Source organism: Stylophora pistillata, chromosome 11 (genome assembly GCF_964205215.1).
Source record: "Stylophora pistillata chromosome 11, jaStyPist1.2, whole genome shotgun sequence".
Lineage (NCBI taxonomy): Eukaryota > Metazoa > Cnidaria > Anthozoa > Scleractinia > Pocilloporidae > Stylophora > Stylophora pistillata.
In genome coordinates, this window is record NC_142529.1 from 19476868 (window position 1) to 19500914 (window position 24047).

Genomic DNA, 24047 nt, shown 5'->3' on the forward strand with positions numbered 1-24047 from the left:
TGTTAGCTCAATTGGTAGAGCGCTGCACTAGTATCGCAGAGGTCAGTGGTTCGAATCCCGTACAGGCCTGAAATTTTTTTCAGGTCTGATTTCCACTATTGCTCAAATAGTGCTTTACTGCGAAGGATCGTTCTTATATACATTTCAACTTTGTTGATATATCCAAATTATTTCGTTACTCCCACCGACGCAGCCCCAAACAGTTTCTTTCGAAACTATCAGCCTTTATTCATTAATATCAGAAGAGTTGTATGGCAGACAGTAAGGAAAATTACGATAGAGATCTCAGGAATGAAAGGGTGAAGAGGCCAGTGAAAAGTGTTCAAAGATATGCTGCAATTATACAAAATAATTTGTTAAGGTCTTCAAGGATTTGAGAATGAATTCCTCCAAGGATCTTATAAAGATCATTAACCTTTAACTCTGAAATTCTGATTGTTAAATTTCTTTGTAAACTATATAGTTATGAAAATTTGGTGTTAGACCAAGAAAAAAATTCTATAGGAAAATTCATTCCTTGATGAGGGAATTCTGCAGTAAACATCACGCAAAACAGATATCGCATGAATTGCAAGGCAATGAATGTGATATCGTTTTCAAGTGCAATTTATCATGGAATTCACAAGTCAGGTAATGCGATTTTCTTGAATCGCAGAATTAAATAAAAATAAGGGAAAAAAAACACATTTCTCATAGTTGCTACGTGTACATAGATGCATAACAATATCACTTAGCCTCAATTTCAACTCACAATTCCATGCTAAATACCTCTACTCATTAACCAATCAGAATGGGAGATTTTATTCTGTGATGCAATTCTATCTGATAAGTTTGAGTATTCTCATCACCCAGTTTGCAGATAATATATAGGGAGAGGTTACTTGTTAATCACTTCTGGCAGTGAAAGGATTAAGTAAAGATCCTTGCAAAGTTCATTGAAAGGATTCTTCAAAATCCTCAACTTTAGACAAAAAATGGTGATGCATTGTATAAGCTTAAAATATTAATCTAGTCTCGATTGTTTACAGTGGTGCTGTGGACGAGAAAGTGTTAGCTGATGCTATTAAGATGACAAATATTGCTGTCAACCTGTGTTTGTCAAACAAGTTCCTTCAAGCACAAGCAAAACTTGAACCATGGTAATCAATAATGTGTCTTAATCTAACAAAACTTTAGATCTTGAACTCTTGAAGAGGCCCTCAGACTGTCCCAAGGATGTTGGGATCAATGTCTCAGTATTTGAAGAACTGTGCATGTAGCCTTCCCCTAACCCAACCGTAACCTTATAACTTGTTAAAAAACAGCGAACAAAAAACAACCTTGTTGTCAGGTGACTGTTGCTGGATTAAGGGAAGGCAGGGCTCGACACTAACAGACTAGTCCACTAGCCACAGACTAGTAGAAATTCAGTTTTGGCTAGTGGTTTTTATTTCCACAAGCTAACTGTGGGCTGCAAAGGCCTTTATTTCTTTAATTAAAAAAAAAAAAGTCAATTAAGTCAATATACGGTTCAGCTGTTTGTCAACAAAACACAGCTTTTAGAAAGAGGGCCTAAGAAATCGACGGTGCCATGTATGATATGACAATGAACAGGGTCAAATAATAATAAAAAAAATACTCGACATGTCAGCAGTTGGCGGCAATACGTGGTTGGATCTTGTAGGGCTTAGCTTGTTTGGCTAGTAAACAAACTGAAATTGTCATAACATCTAAGATATCACTAGCCACTTGGCTAGTAAGTTGAAAAGTTGGTGTCAATTAAGCCTTGGAAGGGTTGGTGAGAAGACTTTGCTCAGATATTATGCAGACAATGTTGATACTGCATTGTCAATTAGGCTTTGCATTTGATTCAGAACTAATTATGATGCACAAAATTTTGATTAATTAAGTGCCAGAACCAGGACCATGCAAGCAGAATTTTTTTCAGATGCTAGAATTGAAAAGGGAAGAATGAAATTGAGATTTAAATTCTCCTCATTTTCTGTAAAATTCAATAGTCAGTGGTAATAATAAACTCAAACTAATTACAAAGTATGATGCCTTCAGGAGTGTTTGGTTTTTGTAAATAACTGAAGATGATGACTTGATGATGATTTGTTCATTTGTGATGTAGCTGGGAGGATGCCAGGGGTGCCCATGACCCCCCCCCTCCCTTTGTAAGCCTCTTTTGCCACAACAAGTAAAACCCAGTGTAACTATCTGCCAGTTAAATTAATGAAGATTTCTTGATTCACCTTAGGATAAATGAAAGCATGTACCATGCTCTTGGTTATAGCACCATTATGTATCTTCAGGCTATGATGACATTTGAACCTGTGAGTACTACAAACAGAATTACCTAACGTTAAAGAATTCAAGACTCCTTCTAACCCAATATCTGTTTAATTGTGCTTTATAAAATATATTTATAGTAAATACATCATTTAATGAATATTAAGCATTGAGAGATCAATACACAAATTAATCAAAGAGAAGACAGTCACAAGTTATCTTCAGTTGATAAACTGCTAAACGTTTTGCTCTCAAGATTTCATCAGTAATTTTCCTCACTATCTGCCATACAGTTCTTATGCTGTAATGATTTAGTGAATTTGGTATTTGATCAACCAATAAATCCCCTTCCAGAGCTTGATCTTTTTCTTTTATTCTCACTACATTAGAGACAGCTGTCTCTAATGTTACTTTAAGGAGATATTCTCTCTTGGTCTCTAATGGGAATTTAAACACACAATCATGAGGTCAATACACAATCATGAGATCTATACACAATCATGAGATCAATACACAAATTAATCAAAGAGAAGACAGTCACAAGTTATGTTCAGTTGATAAACCACTAAACCTTTTTCTCTCAAGATTTCATCAGTAATTTTCCTCACTATCTGCCATACACTTCTAATATGCTGTAATGATTTAGTGAATTTGGTATTTGATCAACCAATAATCCCCTTCCAGAGCTTGATCTTTTTTTTTTATTCTCATTACCTGTCTCTAATGTTACTTTAAGGAGATATTCTCTCTTGGTCTCTCATGGGAATTAAATGATAGAATTCTCTTTGACTTATTTTAATTTACAAAGAAGTGTTCCGCAGCTGGGAGAGGGGATTGGTTGGTATAAAAATGGGTGTTGAAATACCTCCAGTAGATTCCACAAGGAAAAATATATTTTTGAGACAATGCATGGTTCCCTTGGAATGAATAATTGTTGCAAACTTCATCCTACACTGATACTAATAGCTCATAGAACAAAATGGGCAAGGACAATTTAATTATTAACTTTTTCATAAAGATACATTCATTATTGATTTGCATTTTCTGTTTTAATTTATTTATTTTATTTAGCAAGCCATACAGCAAGCTGGTAACAGCAATAAACTTGCTTTGGATGTCTGTGAAAGGTAATACCTTCCAATACTTTATCATTATTTTTTAATTTAGTTACTTAATTTAATGCAATTAACAAAATGGTAAACACCACAGCATACGCTATTGAGTTATGGATGAATGCAGAGGCTGCAGAGCATGAAAGAATCATAAAAGTCACGCAAGACGATAGCTGAGAGCAACTCTAGCTTCCTGAGTGCTTAGCAACCTCCCATGTGCATCCATATCTCAATAGTGTATACTGCAGTGTTTATCATTTGTTTTGTAACATAACATTGATACATTGTAGCAGAAAAGGTCCCTTTTATTTAAGAAGTCTTACATGACTAGAAAAAACAAGGGCACCGAAACTGATCCTTACATTTGGTCATGTCAGCGGCCTACAACCATGGGCATTAATGAGTAACCAGGTGATTCCGATTGAACGAGTAACCTGAGGCAACTGTGTTGTTAGTGATGTATGTTGATGGAGCGAAAGGCAGGACATTTGACAAAGTCCGTGCAAGAGATCGCTGGATAAGTGCTCTACACTGATTTGACCAATCAGAGTTTGCACTCTAGTTTGGTAATGTTATAAATTTGTTATGAATTTTTTATGAATCAATGGCCAGCATTTGAGATGAAAAGGATTTTCAGTCACAACAATAATGAATGTGTAGTTACTGTTGGGCATATGGGTGTCAAGGGGATGGAATTAAGTGAAATATTTAACTTGAAAGAAAAGGAGAATGAGGAAATGAAAGAAAGAGACAGCTGTTGGGGGCCTTAGAAGAGAGAGATAGGGAAGCTAATGGAAGCATGTGGTTTTTAAATGAGAAGGGAGGAATCAAGGGAGAGAGATATGGAAAAAGGCAGGGGAGTGAGGTTGGTAGGGAGGAAGTGTGATGAAAAAGTTGGATGGAAGGTACAGGAGAGAGGAAATTAATGTCTCCTACCCCTAACCCTGCAGGAGACGGGATGTACGGTTTTATTCATCCTACCGCAGTAGGGTAGGACTAGAACAGAACATATGCGAACCATGCGAGTAGTCCACCCAATAAATCCCACCCATCTCACCCCAGGGAAGGACATCGGCATCACACAGTAATCTCGTGTGTGGGAAAAATTAACGTCTCCTGCCCCTAACCCTGTAGGAGACGGGACCTCCATTTATTCATCCCTATCTGAGAAGACTAGAATATCTAACCATTTATTGAGTTATAGAAAGGTAGCATATTCTTCGCAATTATTTGAAGACCTTGAGTGTTGGTCCAGCCGGGGCTTGAACCCTCGACCTCCTGCACACCAGTCCAGCACTCTATCCATTGGGCTAACCAGGAGGTGGTTAGCTCAATAGATCAATGGAGAGCAGAATGCATGGAGGAAGGGAGGTAGGATAGATGGAGAGCCGAAAGGGGATAAAGGTGTGGCTAAGTCAGCTCCTCAACTAAGAGGCCCAAGCTGCCTGCTGTCCAGGGGTTAATCAATTTTCCCATTATGAAGCAACTTGAATTGTTGCTACTCCCCAAGGATGGGATGCTTGCACATTGCAAGAAGAAGGAAATAATAGGCATGGTTATTTTGATTTTAATTAATGCTAGAATGTAATTTGGTTCTAATCTTTGTATTTTTTTTTTTCTAGATACAGAAGAAAACATACATGGACAGAGTCATTCACCAGTTGGATTTGGAATCCATCCTATGATAATTTAACAGAAGGTATTCTCTACTGCAGTGTTCTTGTTACAGTTTTTGTATCTTGATTATGATGTTTCACAACAGGACTGCATCAAACACTCTGCCCTTTTTCTGAATTGAGATATGTTTTGTTTTCATTCTAGTGGAAAGACATGCTGAGCTCTGCTATGCCGAGTGTTTATTTATGAGGGCATTACTGACATTTATTCAGGTATAGGTAATGATAAATAGGGTTGACTTTCTTTCACTCTCAGTGAATCTTTGATAACTATTCACTGAACTGGAGGGGGCTAGTGGCAGATATTTATCTAGCTGCAAGCCAGCACGCAAATGTCCACTGCCTTATGATAGCCACCACCACTGAGGTGAAAAGTTGTATAGTATAATCATATTAGAACAGTAAGATAACAGAGCACAAAAGGGATGATTTTACCTTTTGTTATTTATTCCTGCAATGATCAACATACTTTCAGTTGTAAATCCCAGATGCAAGTTGCACAGAGATGTATAACAAAGGATGTTTGGAGTTTGAGTAACCAATCAGGGCGGTGTGCCATCAGTGCTATCCACTGTCTTGGTTTATACTAAACTCAACTATTTTAGTCAGTAATAAACTATATAGCTTAATAATGATGAATAGAAATCTGCTAGTTTAGGAGGTCACAATTACCATGGACAATAGATTAGGTTGTCTAACTGGAATGACTCCTACAAATTTTTCTTTAGGATGAAAATTTGGTCAGCTTCATTCGTGGAGCTCTCAAAATCAGAAGTGCTTATCAAACTTACAAGTAAGTGTTGCAGTGAAATTCAGATCGTTTCAATCCACCAATGAATTGAAAACAGTTAGTTTGGACACCAATTTTTATTGCAGACCTATATAAGGTATCATTTATTTTGTTAATTAACCCCTTAACTCCCAGAAGTGATTAACCTGTAACTTCTCCCTATAATATCCCTATGTTATCCAGCAAACAGGTAATGAGAATACTCAAACATTAATCAGGTAGAAGTGAACAGCTTGATTTAACACCAAATTCTCCTCACTAACTTACAAGGTAATGTGTAGCAGCTAAAGGGGAGAATTATCTATCAGATCAATGGAGTCAAAGGATTCATAATATCGTACTATTCCTCTTAATTCAGGACTTGCCTGGACATGGTTGCCCATCAGCCATCTTCTCTTCAACATTCTCCCCAAAGAAAGGACTTTGAAGGAGGAGTTCATCTTGGCATTGGAGGATTTAATTTGGTGAGTCTACAGAAAGTTAAGTGAACTAGATTTATCACCTCATAAAAATTATCACGATGATCTTATTGTTCCAATCAATGCATCGTGTTCATTCTAAAACTATAAGCATTCGGAAGTGTTTATGGTTGCCATCTAAGTGTAAGACTGTGGATTGAGATGGTTTTGATGTGTCATGCCTCTATTCAATCATGATTGGCAGGGGCAAACTGTTGGGGCAGCCCAGGAAGCGATATGGTGGAGGTGGACAAGATTCATGGACCTCTGTCCATTTCAGAGAGAGCAGAAATTCTCTCTGTCACTCCAAGATAAAGAAACTTGCATGAGTTTTCTTCAAATTAAATTAAATTGTCATTTTTGAGACTACAATTGTAAGAGAAAGAAAGAAAGAAAGAAAGTCTCAAGCACTCTAAACAACAAACGTGTCTAGTTACAATGATAAGGTTGAGATCGGACGTCAGCATTATCAGGCGCCTCTAGCAGCCGCTTCAGTCCATGTAACGATCTCACCTTCCCTCCCATCCCACCCCAGGGGAGGACATCCACCACACAGTAATCTCGTACGTGGGAAATTAACGTCTCCTACCCCTAACCCTGCAGGAGACGGGGCCTACGGTTTATTCGTCCTTATCCGAGAAGACTAGAATATCTATCCATTTCTTGATATTATAGAAAGGTAGTAAATTCTCCTCACTTATTTTAAGACCATGAGTATTGGTCCGGCCGGGGCTCGAACCCTCGACCTCCCGCACAACACAATCCGGCGCTCTAACCAATTGAGCTAACCGGGAGGCGGTATGCTTGCACAAACACTTTGCTTGCACAATGTTAACACATTTTATTTTTTTTGTCTTCTCCTAGATGTTGTCCTTACTTCCTGCAAAGATAATCAAGCTGTTAGAGTGGGTTGGTTTTTCAGGAGACAAGGTAACACTTTCATTCCTCAGACCCTGAGTCAAATTTCAAGCCTGTAGATTGCAAAGATTCTTTCATTAAGCCAATTTCAATTGGGTGCGGAATGTACAGAATTGCAGTTATGAATTGCCTTTTGTTCAACTTCATTGTGAGAGCGTTTAAAAACTTGCTTTTTGAATTCTCGTTGGTTGTAAAATGTGATATCAGATTTGATCACTTTCGTATCAGCGTCAGCTAAAAAAAACTTAATCCAAATGCCATGATGTAGGTTAAGACAAGTAGTTCCATTTTGAATATGTCCACTCCCTAGAGGTGATTAACACGTACGAAGCATGAGCCTCACAATTATGTCTCATACGTCAATACATATTAAAGCACAACCAAAGTAAAGCGCGCGCTCTGATTGGTCAATATAGCGTCCCCCATTTGCCCATGGGTGTACGCTGCTGACGTGAGCAAATGCAAAGACTATTTTTCCGCGCTCGCTTGTTTTTTCTGGTCACGTAAGATTTGTTAAATAAAAGGGAACTCTTTAGCTACAATGTATCAATGTTATGTTATAAAACAAATGGTAAACACCACAGCGAACACTATTGAGTTATGGATGCACTTGGGAGGTTTGCTAAGCACTCAAGAGGCTAGAGCGACTCTTACGCTTCTTTCGTGCTTAGCAACCTCCCGCGTGCATCCACAACTCAATAGTGTACGCTGTGGTGTTTACCATTTGTTAAATTGAGTGACCAGATCTTATGAGTGCACAAACTTATCCTCTCAGTAGAGGGCATTATTTGGATATATAACTCAATTCTCGTACATGTAACTTATTTACAAGGAGATGCGTAGTAGTAAGAATGGAGAATTGATGATCAGAACTTGACAAAATTCAACGATGAGATGTAAGTTTTACCTTCCATTTTATGACCAGTTTTTAGGTCTGGATCATTTAGACCAAGGGTGCAGAGACCAGAACTTAAGATCACCCATGTGTGCCATGGTACTGTTGGCCTATCACAGTGTAATAACTTATTACCTTGGTAAGTGGTCAGATTTATCAGTAGAATTGATGTGTTCACGATGTTTAATAGAACGAAATCCCCATTGTCAAAAAACGTGTAGCAAAAAGCAAGATCCGAGGGATTATATTGCATGTAAATATTATCTACAACTTACGTAATGGTACAATTACGTAACAATAATTTACTTTAGAAGTGTACTGTAAAAAGGTGCGAAATTAAGTCAACAACCGGTTGAAACCTGGAAAAGGCGCGTGGTGTATGCAGCGTCAAGTGACTACTATTCTGGCGGCAGAAGATCATGTTAAAAGCAAATTATCTTCAAGCTCTTGCTGATTTGTAAACACACTGAGGTCTTTTTTCACGAACTTGAACAAGCGCTTCAGCTGACACGTGAGCATATGAGCCATACAGAAAATCTCACTATTCCAGGCTAGCGTTTTTCTCTCTTTCATTAAGATCATAACATTTTTAAAATGATGACGTTACAACAGCTTGCTACTTTATTGTGGTAATAATTCGCTTTTTGGTATCGTACAGTGTACGTTGACATTTATCAAACTGAAGCAAATTGCGACGATAGGAAGACTTCACAGGTTCACATACATTTTCCCTAAATTCTCAAATTACAAACAGACCTAATTTCGTCGGAACCGCTTTCCTATTCGGGTGTTCAGAAATATATGTTGATCGCTTCTTATCAAAGAACAGAAAAATTTATGTTGGAAATTGCATTATATACATTATCATTCTTGTGCCAAGAATGTTGAATTCAAGGGCTTTCTCAACACCCTCTTAAAGTTGACGTACACGGAGTCTAGTTGCGTGCTAAATGCCAATAGGAAAACCACTGTAACGAGGTTACCGCTCTCAAGCTCAGAACGTGGTATTACAAAGAACTCACTCAAGCCAGTCAGATTCGTACTCACTTTTATACATACTCTGAGGGAAGCCTGACCCTGTCCAAACCAAGCACCAATTATTTGAAACGAATCTTCTCTTACAGCGGGGCCATGTTATCTCGCACGATGCAGTTGACGTGGACGTAGCTATTGAACATTTGGTCTCCCCTCGGCGTAACATCAAATGTAGTTGTAATCTCAATCACCTTGGTGAAATTCCCGCGGAAAATAAGCATCATACTTGGTATACTTCCTCGTTCATTGATGGCGAAGCCACCGACTTATTTTTTATTAAGAAATGACGCTAATGAAGACGCACATGTACAGACCGTAATCGAAGGTCCTTAAATAATTCTCCAACCACCAGGCTTCCTATTGGTTCACAAAGCTGCACTGCTTTTAGGTTAATGACTCTTCCGGCTAAGTAAATTCTATGTAGATGTTTAACTCTTCCTAGGTAGATTGCGATTTTTTTCAGCTTGTTTTTTTTTTTTTTTTTTTTTTTTTTTTACCCAGTGTTTTTGTTTTTGTTGTTTTTTTTTTTCCCTCTATCAACAAGGTTTTAAACCCAACACCAGACTACAAGCTGCTGTCTCTCAGCTTAGGTAGTCAGTTAGAATTAAATGAGTACTGTACAGATTAATGTTTTTCGCGACGGTCTCATTTGGGAAGAGGGGATGCTAGTATTGTGACGGAATACAGTCAGCCTTATTAATGAACATAACTACCTACGGTAATTAAAGAAACCCTGTTCCCATTAAGAATATTGAAGAGAATGTGTTTACAAAATTCCCCATGTGAGCGGCTCAATCTCTCCACAAGTCTTTTTCTTCTCAAGACTTTCAGGATTTCAACTTATCTTATGATGCAAAGCTTTTTATTGAAATATTGTCATTTATTCCTTCAGGAAACGGTGAAGGAGATGTCATGTATGCCGAAGAAATTCTTCAGCCACATTTGAAGGCTTTTCCAAAGGTATTTTTTAGCAAGGAACTTCTTCTAAATGCAATGGTTTCATTTCGGACCTGTCCCGGAGATGCGTAAATACATCATTCCCTATTGCTGTAATTCCTGGGCAGTGGTTTGAAAACTCACAATCTGATTGGCTGTACAGGCGTTTCGTACCAGTGTTACCAGGCCTTCCTGGTCCGCACGTCGTTCTCGATCTCTCTGAAATGAAGAAAGATATACAGTTGCACCTGTACTGAGCAGCACCGTATTTTGCGGTCACCTCTATAGTCCTTTTTGCAGTTGTGGGCTTGGTGGCCAAGCCTTTGAACAGGAGTGAGGCCAAGGGTGACGTTGTTATGATACAGATTTTGCTGCTTTTCAAATGAAAATTTCTTTGTCATCATGGTAACTAGATACAGGTCTCTATCACAACAGGGTCACCCTTAGCCTCACTCCTGTTCAAAGGGTTAGCCACCAAGCCCACAACTGTAAAAAGGACTATTAAGCGGTCGTGGCCACCCTTTGCTGAATCTCAACAGCCTTTTTGTAATTTCCTCATCTGTTTTGAATGGTCACTTAAAATAGAACCACTCAAATTAAATTAAGAATTATCTTTCAAGTACAGTTTAATCCATATTTATCCCCCTAGTTTCAAGTTTCCAAGTGTATTTCGCACTATTCAAATTAATACAGTATAAGATGACTTATATAATTAGGTGAAGAAGATACTGACAAGTAGATATCATGCAGGTTTGTATATGTGTGCACAGTGACCAAAGTAGCCGTAGCTTACGTGTTGGTCACTGAATTGGTCCCTAAATCAATTTGAGAAGAATGTTTGAGTTTCTTTTTGTTCATTAAGTGGTCTGTTATGAAAAAATAGCGTTTTTTGTCGTACTTTACAATACCATCAACCTGTATCAAGCAATTCCCCGCGTGTCCGCAAAAGACAGGTTTGATTTTGCAGACATCCCAAAAGTATTGCGTAAAGGATTGACAAGGTGTTGCTCTCTGATTTCATGAGACTAAAGCGGCGATATCACAGGGTAATGCAGCAATGAGAGCAGTTTCCATTGACTCTGAATCGTACTTGCTAGTCTTCCTTTTTGAAAAAGTCGTGACAAGCATCTAATTTCTTCTTACCTCTGAAAGAAATTAAGCATCAGCAAAAGAAGCTCTTGATTGTGAAACGAATTCTCCTTGTCAACACCTCAGGAAATGTATAGAGATCAGTATGGAGAATATGCATACTGATGTGATAGTGTAGGGGAGTTAAAGTTGCTTACCTAGCGTTTAATTATTCGTTACCAAACCTCCCTCGCTTTCATTTTTATCTCTGCTTGGTCCTTTTATTTCTAGAAGTACCAAGGGGTCGGTCATTAGTTATCTTTAGCGGGGAGGGGAGAAGGGAGAGGGTGGACGATTTTGGTAATGTCACCATAAAATTTATCTGATCCCCGCTAAGGCTCTGTTATGTTCTTTTGATCACCCCTTCTTGGCAGTTGATTGGCAATTAATTTTCCATAGTTTCCCCTCCATACCCCCTGAAAACCAAATTGCCCCTCAGGCGGTAACGGCAGGTTATTGTTCGCATATCAAGTTTTAATGTATGCATTATACTTTTTTTCGCAGGGAGCGATATTCTTGTACTACGCTGGGCGTATAAAACAAGTTCAAGGCAAGTTAGATGAGGTCAGTGCTAATGCAGAGGAACCTAATAAAACAGGAAGATAACTTGGTTTTATCAACGGAGTCGATGTTGTGAACTGGCCACTTTAAAGAGTTTCGAAAGCTGTCTTGTCGTGCCTTAGCTCTACTAAATAGCCCTTCGTCAGAGCGAAAAGAAAGTGAAGAAACCTACGCTCGTTATTCATGAATATAGGAAGATTGACTCGTTTTATGTTAAAACACAAAGGCTGCATCTTTCACGGTAATAAATCAAATGTAAAAGCTTTGTGATGTAATATAGCGTCACAACACTTTACACTTATACTTATTCCAAGTCCCTATGCTCCACGAACTTATATATTGAGTTCGTGGTACATGGAGGCTTGGAAAAGTGACCCAGTTGTCTCTCTGCTCACCCCTCTCTAAACCTATGGTAAACTGGCGGCTCAGACTAATCTAGAGAAGGAAAAGTAACAGAAGCTGAGGTGACGTGGCGCGACTGGCTTGACGTATCGCGGTGTTTGACGTTACTCTTAGACATGATAGAAGGCGGCTGATTGTTGCATGACATGATGTGGCATAACAATTTGAGACGTGGTGTGACGTGACATATCATGGGGTGACTGTAAAGAAATGACTGGACCTGTCACGATCAGCGTTACACGATGTGGCGTGAGGGTAAACGACTCCGGCGACATGACTTGACATGATTTTGCGATGAGCTTTTTGTCTTTTCTTTTTTTCTTCAGGCCACCAAAAGCTACAATGATTCAATTGCAGTTCAGTCTGAATGGAAACAGTTCCATCATATATGTTACTGGGAGTTGATGTGGTGTTATTCGTAAGTAGATCGTCACACTAGACCGTTCAGTTCTCGTTTTAGTCTGTGTCACGTTGGTCACATTCACGTTTCCATTTCAAATGGAAAATACTGTAACAGTACAAGTCTTCTCCTTTACCATTGCTACTGCACATGGTAAAGTTTTGTTGTTTTTGTCGTTGCCAAACTATGATCAAAATCCTCTTTTTCTGTCTCATCAGATATGAGGGCGACTGGGCCAGAGCGTACCACTATGCAAGTGTTCTTTTGAAGGAAAGCCGCTGGTCACGGGTAAGCTATGAAAGTTTAGAAAAATAAAATATGTGAAAATTAGCCATAACATCATTGTTGTCAGAAAGAAAATAGATATAGGCATATAAGAACATACAAATTTTTCCCATTGTCATCATCACACTTAGCTTTCAAGTCTCAGTCTCAATGACGCTTTCACCACTTGCCGAACAGAAGCGCGGTTGATGAATAAAGAAAGCAAGTTTCTAAAGAACCGGTGCGGGTAAAACAGAATTATTTGGTTTTTTCAACTGAATTAATAATGTGAATTAGCTACCGTAAAGAGTTTCTAAAGGTGACGTTTCGAGCGTTAGCCCTTCGTTGCTTGAAAAGAATTACAGTCACATTACATGATTACAAAAGCTTTTACAAAAACTTTCTCCGGCAGACTTCCTACATGTATCTTAAGGCTTGCTTCAGAGTTATGGCGAGAATTAGAAACCTGGAGCTTGCTGAAGAAGACGATCAAGGTGAAAAGGACACCGAAGAGTATCTTTTCAGGTAAATAAGAAGGAAAAAAGGGGAAAAAAGCGGATAACTTTTGTGGATTATTTATACGACTATTTCTGTAATTGCCTCTGTGGTGTTAAAGGATCCAAAGGGGAGGTTCAGAAAATGAGATGCAGAGGAAGTGTCCCTCTTTCGCTTGCTCTTAAACCAATATATACGTTGCGCTCCCGCGTCGCTCGCATGAGCTTTCAAAACGATTGGATACCAGTTGGTTGTCTTTGTAACAGGCGACTTCCGGAATACAAGCAGCGCATCGCTGGAAAGTCCGTTCCATTTGAAAAATTTTCCATTCACAAAGCTAACAAGTATCTGGAACAAGGCAATCATCTATTCCTTCCTGGGATGGTAAGTGCTAGGGGAATCTTCTGTCAAAATTTCTTTTCTCAGTTGGTCAAATTAGCATTGTAAAGCAGATTGTTTTGATAATAAGACATAACTGGAACGAGTCACTCTCTCAAGCCGCAATGGCGGGAAAATTTTTGTCTTCTGTACATGTGAGAAATGTTAGCCTGGCTAGTGCGTCACGTGGATCTTTGTACAAGAACGTTAGATAACACATTTTTAGGGGTATAATCTTGAACTATTTAACAATCGGCCATTCTCAAACGGCAGCAAAGTGACTTTTTTTTCTCGAGACGGGAAGGGTGAGGAGCCGGATTCGAATCAGGATCTACGTTAGATATTACTAAATGATACATATTTGAGGTTGTTTTTGGGAAATTAAGAAACACCTTAACTAATTCTCCCTTCAGGAACTTATATTGCTATGGAATGGGTTCAAGGTTCTTCATCGCAGGCCAGACTTAGTGAGGCCAATGTTGAAACTTGTCCAAACGTCACTGGTAGAGTTAGAAGAAACTAAAGGTAAACTATAAGTAGAAACAGTTACTTATGATTATAGCTTGAAAGAAACCAACTTTCACGTTTGCCTCAGCTTTGCGAGAGGTTTCCAGGTCGCGCAGTCACTCAAGTGTAAACAAAAAGGGGTAGAGTGGCCGAGTGGCCTTGGCGCTGGTCTTGTAATCTGGTAGGCTCGATTACCAGCTGCTGTTCGGGAACTAGAGCCCGCGCTCCTCAGCGGAAATCGAGCTTAGTAGTATGAATGTCCCCGCCGCAAGCCCTCCACCCTACTACTCCCTGGATTTGTTTTCAGAAGCCCGGAGTTCAACTCCTTGGCTGCTCCATACATATTGCAAACTGGTCTGCCTCCGGCCAGTTGGGTGTTTTTTTTTTTTTTCTAAACACTGTGTTCATGTTTGTTTACTATCTCTATTTCCAATTTGTGTGAATTAATAATTACCAAATTTGCAATTGCATTGAAAATCGTGAAACGCGTCCTAAGAACTGTTATTGTTTATTGTTTTAAGTATCTTAAAAGAGAAAAGACCATCGAAATTCTATAATCTATGAAATGAAGCCTGGAAAAATTCAGGTTCTAACAGGACTCGAACAGTTCATTGGTGCCGCCAATTGATACTCGAGGAGTCCTGGGTCGAGAGAAGCAAGCCCAGTACTGCCTAACATAAATCATTGTCAGCGGCCATGACTAGAACCTAAACCATCCAATGAGCAGACTTGCAGTTTCGCGCAGACTTTTCAATTGCAGCGACATCTAAGCCCCAGCGTCAGTCCAAATCTTTTCATATGTATTCAAGATAACAACGCGACAGGCTTCTCTTTTTTTTTCAGATAAAAATACAAATTACATAGATGATTTGTGTTTGGGATACCTGCTACAGGGAATGTGTTACCGTTGTGTGAACAAACCTAAAGAAGCAATGGAGAGCCTCCTTAACGCGGTTAACAGGTCAGTAACCTTTTCAGGCGGCAAGTTGTCTTCTCGCATCATTTTCCTTCTAATTTTTCTACTGGATCTTGGGAGTGAAAAGGTTAAAACCATGGGTTTGTTGCATATGATCCTTGCAACTTCCTTCGAGTATGGGAACAAAAACAAGCGCGAAAAATCTCTAGCAAATGAGTGTATCGAGCTCAGAGAGGTCTCGGGAGAAGAATCCAGGCCATTGTCGGCCAGCTCCAGCAGGCGATTGTCTTTTTTTTTTCTTTTCATTGGTTTGCTTTTGGCGTGGCATTTTGTCGGTCCCCTTTTCCAACTAGGGAAGAAAGTGCCTCTTTCCACATTTTGATTTTGTTAGAGGCTTCTTATTGCAGATCAAAGGACCTAGTTAAGGATTTGTATTTGGCGCCCTTCGCATGCGCAGAAGTTGGCTTACTGTTCCTAGAGGAGGGAGACCTGGATCAAGCCAAAGAATATCTCAATAAAACAAGGTATGAAAAGCAATTCGATGTTTCTACGTGATGGTAAATATTCAAAACAGAAAGCAACGCAGAACTCAGAGAAGACATGCAACCCATGTTTTAAGAAAAGCTGTGAAGTGAGTGGACATTTACAAGCGTTTTTAAACAGCGAAGGATTTGTAACCTACCTGCAAGTGGTGTTAAGCGCGGGAAAACTTGCAACTGGTGTTACGTGTGGCTCTGTGTCACCGTATTTAAGCGCGGGAAAACTTTCAACCGGTGTCACGTGTGGCTCGGTGTCACCGTGTTTAAGCGTGGGAAATGGTTCAAGAGCTGTTAAGTGTTGAACGGGGTAAAGCATCAAACCAGTTCAGTTCTGAACGTATTTCCCATTGTAATCTGTTCATACTTTATGCATGTGGGACGCTTGTTATTGGCCTCTTAACCGAGCGAACTAAACTGACGTGTGCGTGAGTAGTGCTATGATTGAATGATATTAATATTAACCTGTGTAATGTAATGATGGCAGAGGGACTCGTCACGTGGTAGCATTGATACTTCTGTGGTAGAGTACTCTATGTATGGTATGAGGTTTGATATCACCTGGCTTATTTGAAACAATTTTAGTTTCTGAGCAGCTGCGCAGTCGACTGTGTTCAGGTTAGGGTGGGGATGGATGCATAATAGCTTTGATACTGACGTCGACCCATATTAGCTCTGTGGGTAGCAGACTTTATACCTTTCGTAGTGTACTCAAGGAGAGGAGACTGACTTAATTTTGCTCACGAGCATTCCCCACAAAATCAATGAGAACATATTTTTGGAACTTACAGGAAAGACTATGAGAACCATTTGTTACAAAGCAGACTTCACTTCAGAATCCACTCGGCGCTTCAAGAAATCAAACACAGACGCAAGCAAGCAAAAGAATCAGCTAAAATGGAAAAAAAGCACTCCAAACGCGCCAAGAATGGTGTCACTAACAACAATTCCTCAATAGACGAGGATTCTATCAGCATCTCTCTTGGTGGGTCCGAGAGTCTCTTGCGCCAGGACTCCAACTCGTCCTTTGAGACCGCTCCCGAATATTCATCAGAAGATGAGAGGGACCTGGGAGAGATGGAGCCGGATAACAGTCCCAAGAAGAACGTTGTCATGGAAACCACAGTGTAAAAAAAAGTTCCCTTCTCTTTAAGTTTTTTAAATTTTCTTTAGTATCTTCTTTGTGGTGTTACACAATATTAAAAAGTCTTGGTAATTAACTTATTAGGTCTAAAAGCCGCAGGTAGTTTTTTTTAAAATAAACACATATCAGTTCCACTCTAATGAAGCCAAACTGGGAAAAACTATAAGTGATAAGTATATATATTTTTTTCCGATTCTGTTAAACGTCATTAGAGCTTTATTTGTGTGTACTTAAACGGAGTCTTTTTCCCAATTTTAAATTAGGCTTTTTTTTTATTTAATTGAAGAGGCGTTCTTTCATTTTTTGTTTAAAACTGGGTATTTGGGTGAGGAAAGTCGTTATCACAAGAGGCATAATATTTCGGTTACTCTGTGGCGAGTGCTTTATTGAATCGCATAGGAGTAATATCTTGCGACTCGTGATCTTCACGAGCGCTTTCTACGTAAGGATTTTGTGAGGGAGGGTGGGGAAGGTGGGGCGGGTTCAGGTTGACTGATTTCAATTAATGTATTCTCCAGTCTTCACCAAAAGCTAACAGAGGCGAGCTCAATCCAGATAGTAAAATGCCCGTAATATGATCACCTCGCGCAGCGTGATAGTAGCGAGATATCACTCGCTCTTCGACCAATCAGAGCACGCCGATCTCTAATCACGTGAGCAATGATCTAGCTCAGTTATAATTTCAATTTACAAGGGGAAGTAGTTTCATGTGCTTAATTCCCCTTAAAATCTAAAGTTAATCTTCTAAATGCGTTAGGAATTCAAACTGATTATGAATTCTATTTATTATGCCTGTTCGTTTAATTTGCATCGTTCCTAACAGGGCACGTAGGAGCTAGTTTGTATCACACTTGAAATAAACATTCTAATTTATTTATTTTTAAATCAGAAACATTCTAAATCATCAAAAGGAAACACAGAACTCAGTATTTCTAAATTATCCACAGGAAACATATAACTATTTCTGTACATACGTCGCACGGAGCGAAATTGTGTTAATATAATCGCCCGATGTGTAAAAAAATCAGGAGAGCTTTAAATTTTCCTCGAGTATATAAATTTCTTTTTTCAGTCAGTTAGGTCATACTGTTGCGTGAGTGAGGACTTGTTTTACATCGTGTAACTGTAAGATTTGAAGGTTAAATTGACTGTTTGCGAAAATTCATTACAAAGGAATTGTGAATTACCGTACTTTTCATTGTTTTCCCTCAGTTTCGGAGTTAGCATATTTACATAGGAAAACAGTTTTGTATTCCTCCTGCTGCGAATTTATAGCAATAAAACCCTTCAACTTTGGTTGGTGTTATAACTAAGTACCGAATGCACTGATAACTTTTCAAACTTGAATTTCATACCCAGTGGTATCTGAAATACATGTACAAATGATTTGAAGAACAGTAATCTACAATGATATCAAACAAGGTAAATGAAGAAGGAGAAAAACCATACCCGACGGTTAGGATACACGTTGGTTAAGTCTGTTTACGAGCCACGTGACCCATCAGATAGACGCTTAACTCCGGTTTCCGTTGCGGAATATTTCTTCTCCCCCTTAGATGGGATGCTAGTTACCTCCCCCCCAGCATAAATTCGGCGTTGTAACAAGATATCTTCATACTTTACCAGACAATGGTTAGTTATACACAACGAATGGTGTTGGCTGAAACCTCTCATTCTAAGTAAACGGCGTTTTGCGAATATTATGCTGTGAAATTCACAACTTGAAATGGCTGATTTGGTAAAGAGATCTCCCCTTCACCGGGTAATCACATAACAAGTTAAAGTGACCACAGGCATTATTTAGATTGATGGAAGACTGTTTCCTCGTATTCAAAGACAGAAGCATATATTGTCAGTACTGCCTTAGACCACAAGCAGTAGTTGACTCCCTTTCTTCCGAACGTGATACGTGCTGCGCGCCAATGGAATATCACAGTGCTTCCCAAAGTTCACTGGGCGCAAAGGTTTCTTTCCACCGACCGCTATATATTTACTTACTGGTCTTGTAATATTGTCAGATTCTACGGTATTTTAGTTTTTAGGGGTGAGCTATGTTGCTCGAGTATCTCAATCTCTATCGCTTACGATCCAGTCAAAACTGGATAGTCAAAGTAATAACCCATCGGATGGCGTAAAAACTGGCTGTGTGATTGGTTTGTTCTTCGCTTCTGCCTGCGACACCCACGATCAAGTTTTCACAGGCTCATAAGCGTCGTAGTGAAAAGCGGATTCAGTAGAAGACGAAACCTTTCTAATTCCTTCGATTCCATTTCTGTCAAAACGTCAAGCTTAAGAGTGCGCTCACAGCTCCGATTTTCGATTTTCACTGTAAGTTGGCTTAGAATTGGATAGAAAAGTTACCATATTACAAATGAATAAAGGCTGATAGTTTCGAAAGAAACTGTTTGGGGCTGCGTCGGTGGGGGTAACGAAATAATTTGGATATATCAACAAAGTTAAAATGGTAAATTGGCCACCGTAACGATTACAAAAGCTGACGTTTCGAGCGTTAGCCCTTCGTCGGAGCGAATAGAGGAATTGTGGGTTGTGCGTGCTTTTAAATGGAGCTACGTTATGTTCATGTTACTTTACCATATTACAGACCACGAATGAAATTGCGACAGCCAATGAGATTTAAGAATTTCGCGAAACGCTCGCAGCTTAAACATCAAATGCACTTTTTTAAAGAACATATACTGTGATATATGTGATGCAAAGCTGAGAAGCGTTTTTCATCGTTCACGGACCTCAGCTTTGCTTTAAAAGCATTAATAAACGTGTTTTATTGTTTTTTTTTCAAGGCAAAATTCGGCACTTTGCTTGGGTAATTATTCCTTAAAGTAACAAAGTTTCCATCCTCAGCCATCTTTTTCTTTTCAAAAGGTTATAATTAAACTGGTTTATAATCTCTTGCTCGGCTTATACTTGCCTCTTTCTTGTCTGTTCATGTTACCAACCTAATACTCTTTAGACTCCTAAAATTTTGTGGTTTTTTTTTTTTTTAGTTGAAGCAGAAAATTGCGTCAGAATGTTTTTTAAAATCACTTTATTAGCAGGGACAGCAGGGACAAGACCGATGTAAGGTCTGGGCACGGGACGAGACAAGTCTTCACAGAGAGTAAACTGGACACTAGTAAATAAACAAATTTACGAAATGCACCGCCTGAAACAATGTGAAAACATTACAAAAGTCTTGATTTGTTTTGATCTGTTCCCTCTCCTCACTAAATTAAGGATTATTCTAGTAGAAGATGGAAGTAAACGCGACGGATCAGCTAAGGTAAGTGTACCTTTAACATTTTTAGCTAAAAGCCAAGAAAATTTTGATCGTCTACTCAAATCCTACCAAAGACAGACTGTCCTCGAAGTATTAAGCGTTTGCAGTGAAGTACGTTGAATAGAACGGATTTGTAAACTTGTGATCTCAAATTCTTATGAATATAAACTTGTTTTCTTGAATTACCAAATGCTTTCCACGATAAGCACATAACAGGTAATTCAGTGCGTTGCATTGCATAATTTGGTGGTAAGTTATGTGACCTTTAAACAAATTCGATATGTATGAACTTGCTTGTATCCAACGTATGTTATTGCCGGTTATTAATTTGATTTCAACGAAAGCGCCAGGGATGGTGAATCCATATCGGGTGTTTGACCACATCAAGTCATCGCCGATTTCAATTTTCGGTAATTTTGTCGCGCTCTGATGTCAGTATCCTGAGTATCCCAATCTGTACTGAAGACTGACGTGTAAGAAATAAAAAGTTCATCGACAAAGTATATTTGGCTTAAAATTAATCCTTGACATCCCAACATCAGTATGAAAGTTCTCCATACTGGTCTCTATATTTCCTATGGTACTCACAAGGAGAATTTAACTTATAGTCATGAGCCTCTTGAGTTCATGATCATTTTCTCTATCCTCAAGAACTTAGAGTTTGATTCAGAGGTGATGCTGTTGGGAAAAGTTACATGTTAAACACTCCCAGGGGTTCAAGGGTCAAGGAGAGACTTCAATCTCTTCAGTGTTGCGTCAAGAATGGTGTAGTTGTGCCACCTCTGTTGTTGTGTTATGAAATCAAATTAGCACTACATTTATAAAAGTTTTGCATCACATATTGGGTGGTGGGGGTATCTTCCTGAAAATGATAGGTACTGTATCTTTCAAAGGGTAAAGAGCATTCATGTTTGTTCTTTCAAATTGTTTATTGGCTCAGGATTTTTCCAAACTAGTTTGATTTGTATTTTCCTTGGGTATTCATTACCATTAATAAAAACAAGTGAGAGTTAAAGGTAAAACTGATCCCATACAAATTTGAAACTAGAATTATAACAGATACATGTAGAACATCCAAAGCAGGTATATGTCCCCACCCCTGCCCTAGTGATCAGTATATTTGGATAACCAGTCAATCACTGGTAATTGTGAGCATTGAATTCATGAATGAATTGATAATTGTTTTTCACTCTTTTTATTTTTTTTTTTTTAAATAACAGTTTAAGTGATGATTCACCTACTATGGCTGAAGCTATCAAAATGATCACCAAAGCTTATGATCTCTGCTTTTCAAACAAGTTCCTTCAAGCAAAGGCAGACATAGAGCCATGGTACAGAGAATTTAAGCTATCATTAATAGTAAACTGTATCTAGTGCAGATTATAGGGTCTAGGTACAAACTTAATGCAGGAAAAAGTTTTTGTTAGGGCTGACTGTTCTTCCCCCTAAAAAATAGTACACTATACTAGTCACTATCAAAACTTGTGTAAAGGCTGAAAGTTTCCAAAGAAACTTTGGTGCTGCACTGGTAGGGGTAACAAGGTAATTTGGTTATATCAACTAAGTTGAAATTGTAAATTGGGCACTGTAACAAGTAAAAAAGCTGACGTTTTGAGCATCAGCCCTTCGTCATAGCGAGACGTCAGCTTTATTGCTTGTTACAGTGGCCAATTTACAATTTGAACTTGGTTGATTTAACCAATTTACTATCAAAAATTGTAATTTAGTTCATGGAGCTTGCTACCCGATAGGAGACATCTCTCCGTACTCAATTTTTTAAGTTTGAAAACATATCTTAATTGCATTGATGGAGAAAATGATGGTAGTCTCTTGAAGAGCGCTACATTTGTCTGACGGACAATGATTGTTAATACAGTGTTAAGTCTAGAATTTACATAATTTTGGCTATTTTGTATGACGACCTGAATGGAAATCATCATCAAATTCTGTTGAATCATATAGTGAAAACTGAACTACTAATCTTCTGTTCAAAATGCTAGTTCTTTGCTGTATGCGACTGAATGGTACATGCTTCTATTGATCCTGAAACCCATCAAGTTGAACAAACTTGAACATCAATTAATTTAAAATGCCAACATTATATTTGCAAGTGAACACATGATTTACAGAGCTGACTACTATGTTCATTTGATTTTATCTCTATACAAACTGCACATGTTATCTAAGATTTTCTGGGTGAGGTAGTCCTGAAAAGGCATGTTTTCCATGCAAATAACTAGCATTTTGAACACAAGATTAGTCCCGTGTTAGTACCTGAATTTTTTAAGGCTTAATTTCATAGATGTATAGAATTTCCATGGTCTTTTCTCTTTTAAGATACTTAAAACAATAAACAATAACAGTTCTTAGGGCGCGTTTCACAATTTTCAATGCAATTGCAAAATTGATAATTATTAATTCACACAAATTGGAAATAGAGATAGTAAACAAACATGAACACAGTGTTTAGAAAAAAAAACCCAACTGGCCGGAGGCAGACCAGTTTGCAATATTTATAGAGCAGCCAAGGAGTTGAACTCCGAGCTTCTGAAAACAAATCCAGTGAGTACTAGGGTGGAGTGCTTGCGGCGGGGACATTCATACTACTAAGCTCGATTTCCGCTGAGGAGCGCGGGCTCCGGTTCCCGAACAGCGGCTGGTAATCGAGCCTACCAGATTACAAGACCAGCGCCCAGGCCACTCGGCCACTCTACCCCTTTTTGTTTACACTTGAGTGACTGCGCGACCTGGAAACCTCTCGCAAAGCTGAGGCAAACGTGACAGTTGGTTTCTTTCAAGCTATAATCATAAGTAACTGTTTCTACTTATAGTTTACCTTTAGTTTCTTCTAACTCTACCAGTGACGTTTGGACAAGTTTCAACATTGGCCTCACTAAGTCTGGCCTGCGATGAAGAACCTTGAACCCATTCCATAGCAATATAAGTTCCTGAAGGGAGAATTAGTTAAGGTGTTTCTTAATTTCCCAAAAACAACCTCAAATATGTATCATTTAGTAATATCTAACGTAGATCCTGATTCGAATCCGGCTCCTCACCCTTGCCGTCTCGAGAAAAAAAAGTCACTTTGCTGCCGTTTGAGAATGGCCGATTGTTAAATAGTTCAAGATTATACCCCTAAAAATGTGTTATCTAACGTTCTTGTACAAAGATCCACGTGACGCACTTGCCAGGCTAACATATCTAACATGTACAGAAGACAAAAATTTTCCCGCCATTCGGGCTTGAGAGAGTGACTCGTTCAAGTGAGGTCTTATTATCAAAACAATCTGCTTTACAATGCTAATTTGACCAACAGAGAAAAGAAATTTTGACCAAAGATTCCCCTAGCACTTACCATCCCAGGAAGGAATAGATGATTGCCTTGTTCCAGATACTTGTTAGCTTTGTGAATGGAAAATTTCTTAAATGGAACGGACTTTCCAGCGATGCGCTGCTTGTATTCCGGAAGTCGCCTGTTGCAAAGACAACCAACTGGTATCCAATCGTTTTCAAAGCTCATGTGAGGGACGCGGGAGCGCAACGTGTAAATTGGTTTAGGAGCAAGCGAAAGAGGGACACTTTCTTTCCATCTCGTTTTCTGAACCTCCCCTTTGGATCTTTTAACACCACAGAGGCAATTACAGAAATAGTCGTATAAATAATCCACAAAAGTTATCCGCTTTTTTCCCTTTTTTCCTACTTTTTTACCTGAAAAGATACTCTTCGGTGTCCTTTTCACTTTGATCGTCTTCTTTAGCAAGCTCCAGGTTTCTAATTCTCGCCATAACTCTGAAGCAAGCCTTAAGATACATGTAGGAAGTCTGCCGGAGAAAGGGTTTGTAAAGGCTTTTGTAATCATGTAATGTAACTGCAATTCTTTTCAAGCAACGAAGGGCTAACGCTCGAAACGTCACCTTTAGAAACTCTTTACGGTAGCCAATTTACATT

The 24047-nt window shown here is 38.9% G+C and overlaps 3 protein-coding genes across 3 annotated transcripts in view; 2 read left to right on the top strand and 1 right to left on the bottom strand.

The window, feature by feature from the left end:
* The window catches only part of LOC111325637 (tetratricopeptide repeat protein 39B), a 21775-nt gene extending 3657 nt beyond the window's left edge, over positions 1–18118 (top strand). The window contains exons 2-20 of the mRNA XM_088738911.1: positions 1029–1139; positions 2240–2315; positions 3343–3398; positions 5006–5082; positions 5205–5272; positions 5788–5852; positions 6208–6313; positions 7172–7237; positions 8151–8259; positions 10048–10115; positions 11724–11783; positions 12509–12600; positions 12801–12870; positions 13259–13371; positions 13608–13725; positions 14133–14244; positions 15070–15187; positions 15550–15666; positions 16470–18118. Coding sequence (XP_088595037.1) covers positions 1029–1139; positions 2240–2315; positions 3343–3398; positions 5006–5082; positions 5205–5272; positions 5788–5852; positions 6208–6313; positions 7172–7237; positions 8151–8259; positions 10048–10115; positions 11724–11783; positions 12509–12600; positions 12801–12870; positions 13259–13371; positions 13608–13725; positions 14133–14244; positions 15070–15187; positions 15550–15666; positions 16470–16809 — 1942 coding nt within the window. The 3' untranslated portion in view covers positions 16810–18118. The remainder of the gene's footprint in view (positions 1–1028; positions 1140–2239; positions 2316–3342; positions 3399–5005; positions 5083–5204; positions 5273–5787; positions 5853–6207; positions 6314–7171; positions 7238–8150; positions 8260–10047; positions 10116–11723; positions 11784–12508; positions 12601–12800; positions 12871–13258; positions 13372–13607; positions 13726–14132; positions 14245–15069; positions 15188–15549; positions 15667–16469) is intronic.
* Positions 18119–19950: 1832 nt separating this feature from the next.
* The window catches only part of LOC148720488 (tetratricopeptide repeat protein 39A-like), a 32978-nt gene continuing 28881 nt past the window's right edge, over positions 19951–24047 (top strand). Inside the window, exons 1-2 of the mRNA XM_088737635.1 lie at positions 19951–20102; positions 21320–21472. Of these exons, the coding sequence (XP_088593761.1) occupies positions 20074–20102; positions 21320–21472 (182 nt within the window). The 5' untranslated portion in view covers positions 19951–20073. The remainder of the gene's footprint in view (positions 20103–21319; positions 21473–24047) is intronic.
* On the bottom strand, positions 22746–23915 carry LOC148720489 (tetratricopeptide repeat protein 39B-like). The gene is made up of 3 exons (XM_088738415.1): positions 23808–23915; positions 23455–23572; positions 22746–23047 (listed from the first exon to the last, which is right to left on the bottom strand). Exons 1-3 carry the CDS (start codon positions 23909–23911, stop codon positions 22925–22927), a joined length of 345 nt encoding a protein of 114 aa, XP_088594541.1. The 5' UTR covers positions 23912–23915; the 3' UTR covers positions 22746–22924.

Coding starts and splice junctions, on each gene's coding strand:
- LOC148720489 (XM_088738415.1), bottom strand. CDS start 23,911: ATGTATCTTAAGGCTTGCTTCAGAGTTATGGCGAGAATTAGAAACCTG. Junction 23,573..23,807: donor ACCGAAGAGTATCTTTTCAG/GTAAAAAAGTAG, acceptor TCTTTGCAACAG/GCGACTTCCGGAATACAAGC. Junction 23,048..23,454: donor ATCTATTCCTTCCTGGGATG/GTAAGTGCTAGG, acceptor TTCTCCCTTCAG/GAACTTATATTGCTATGGAA.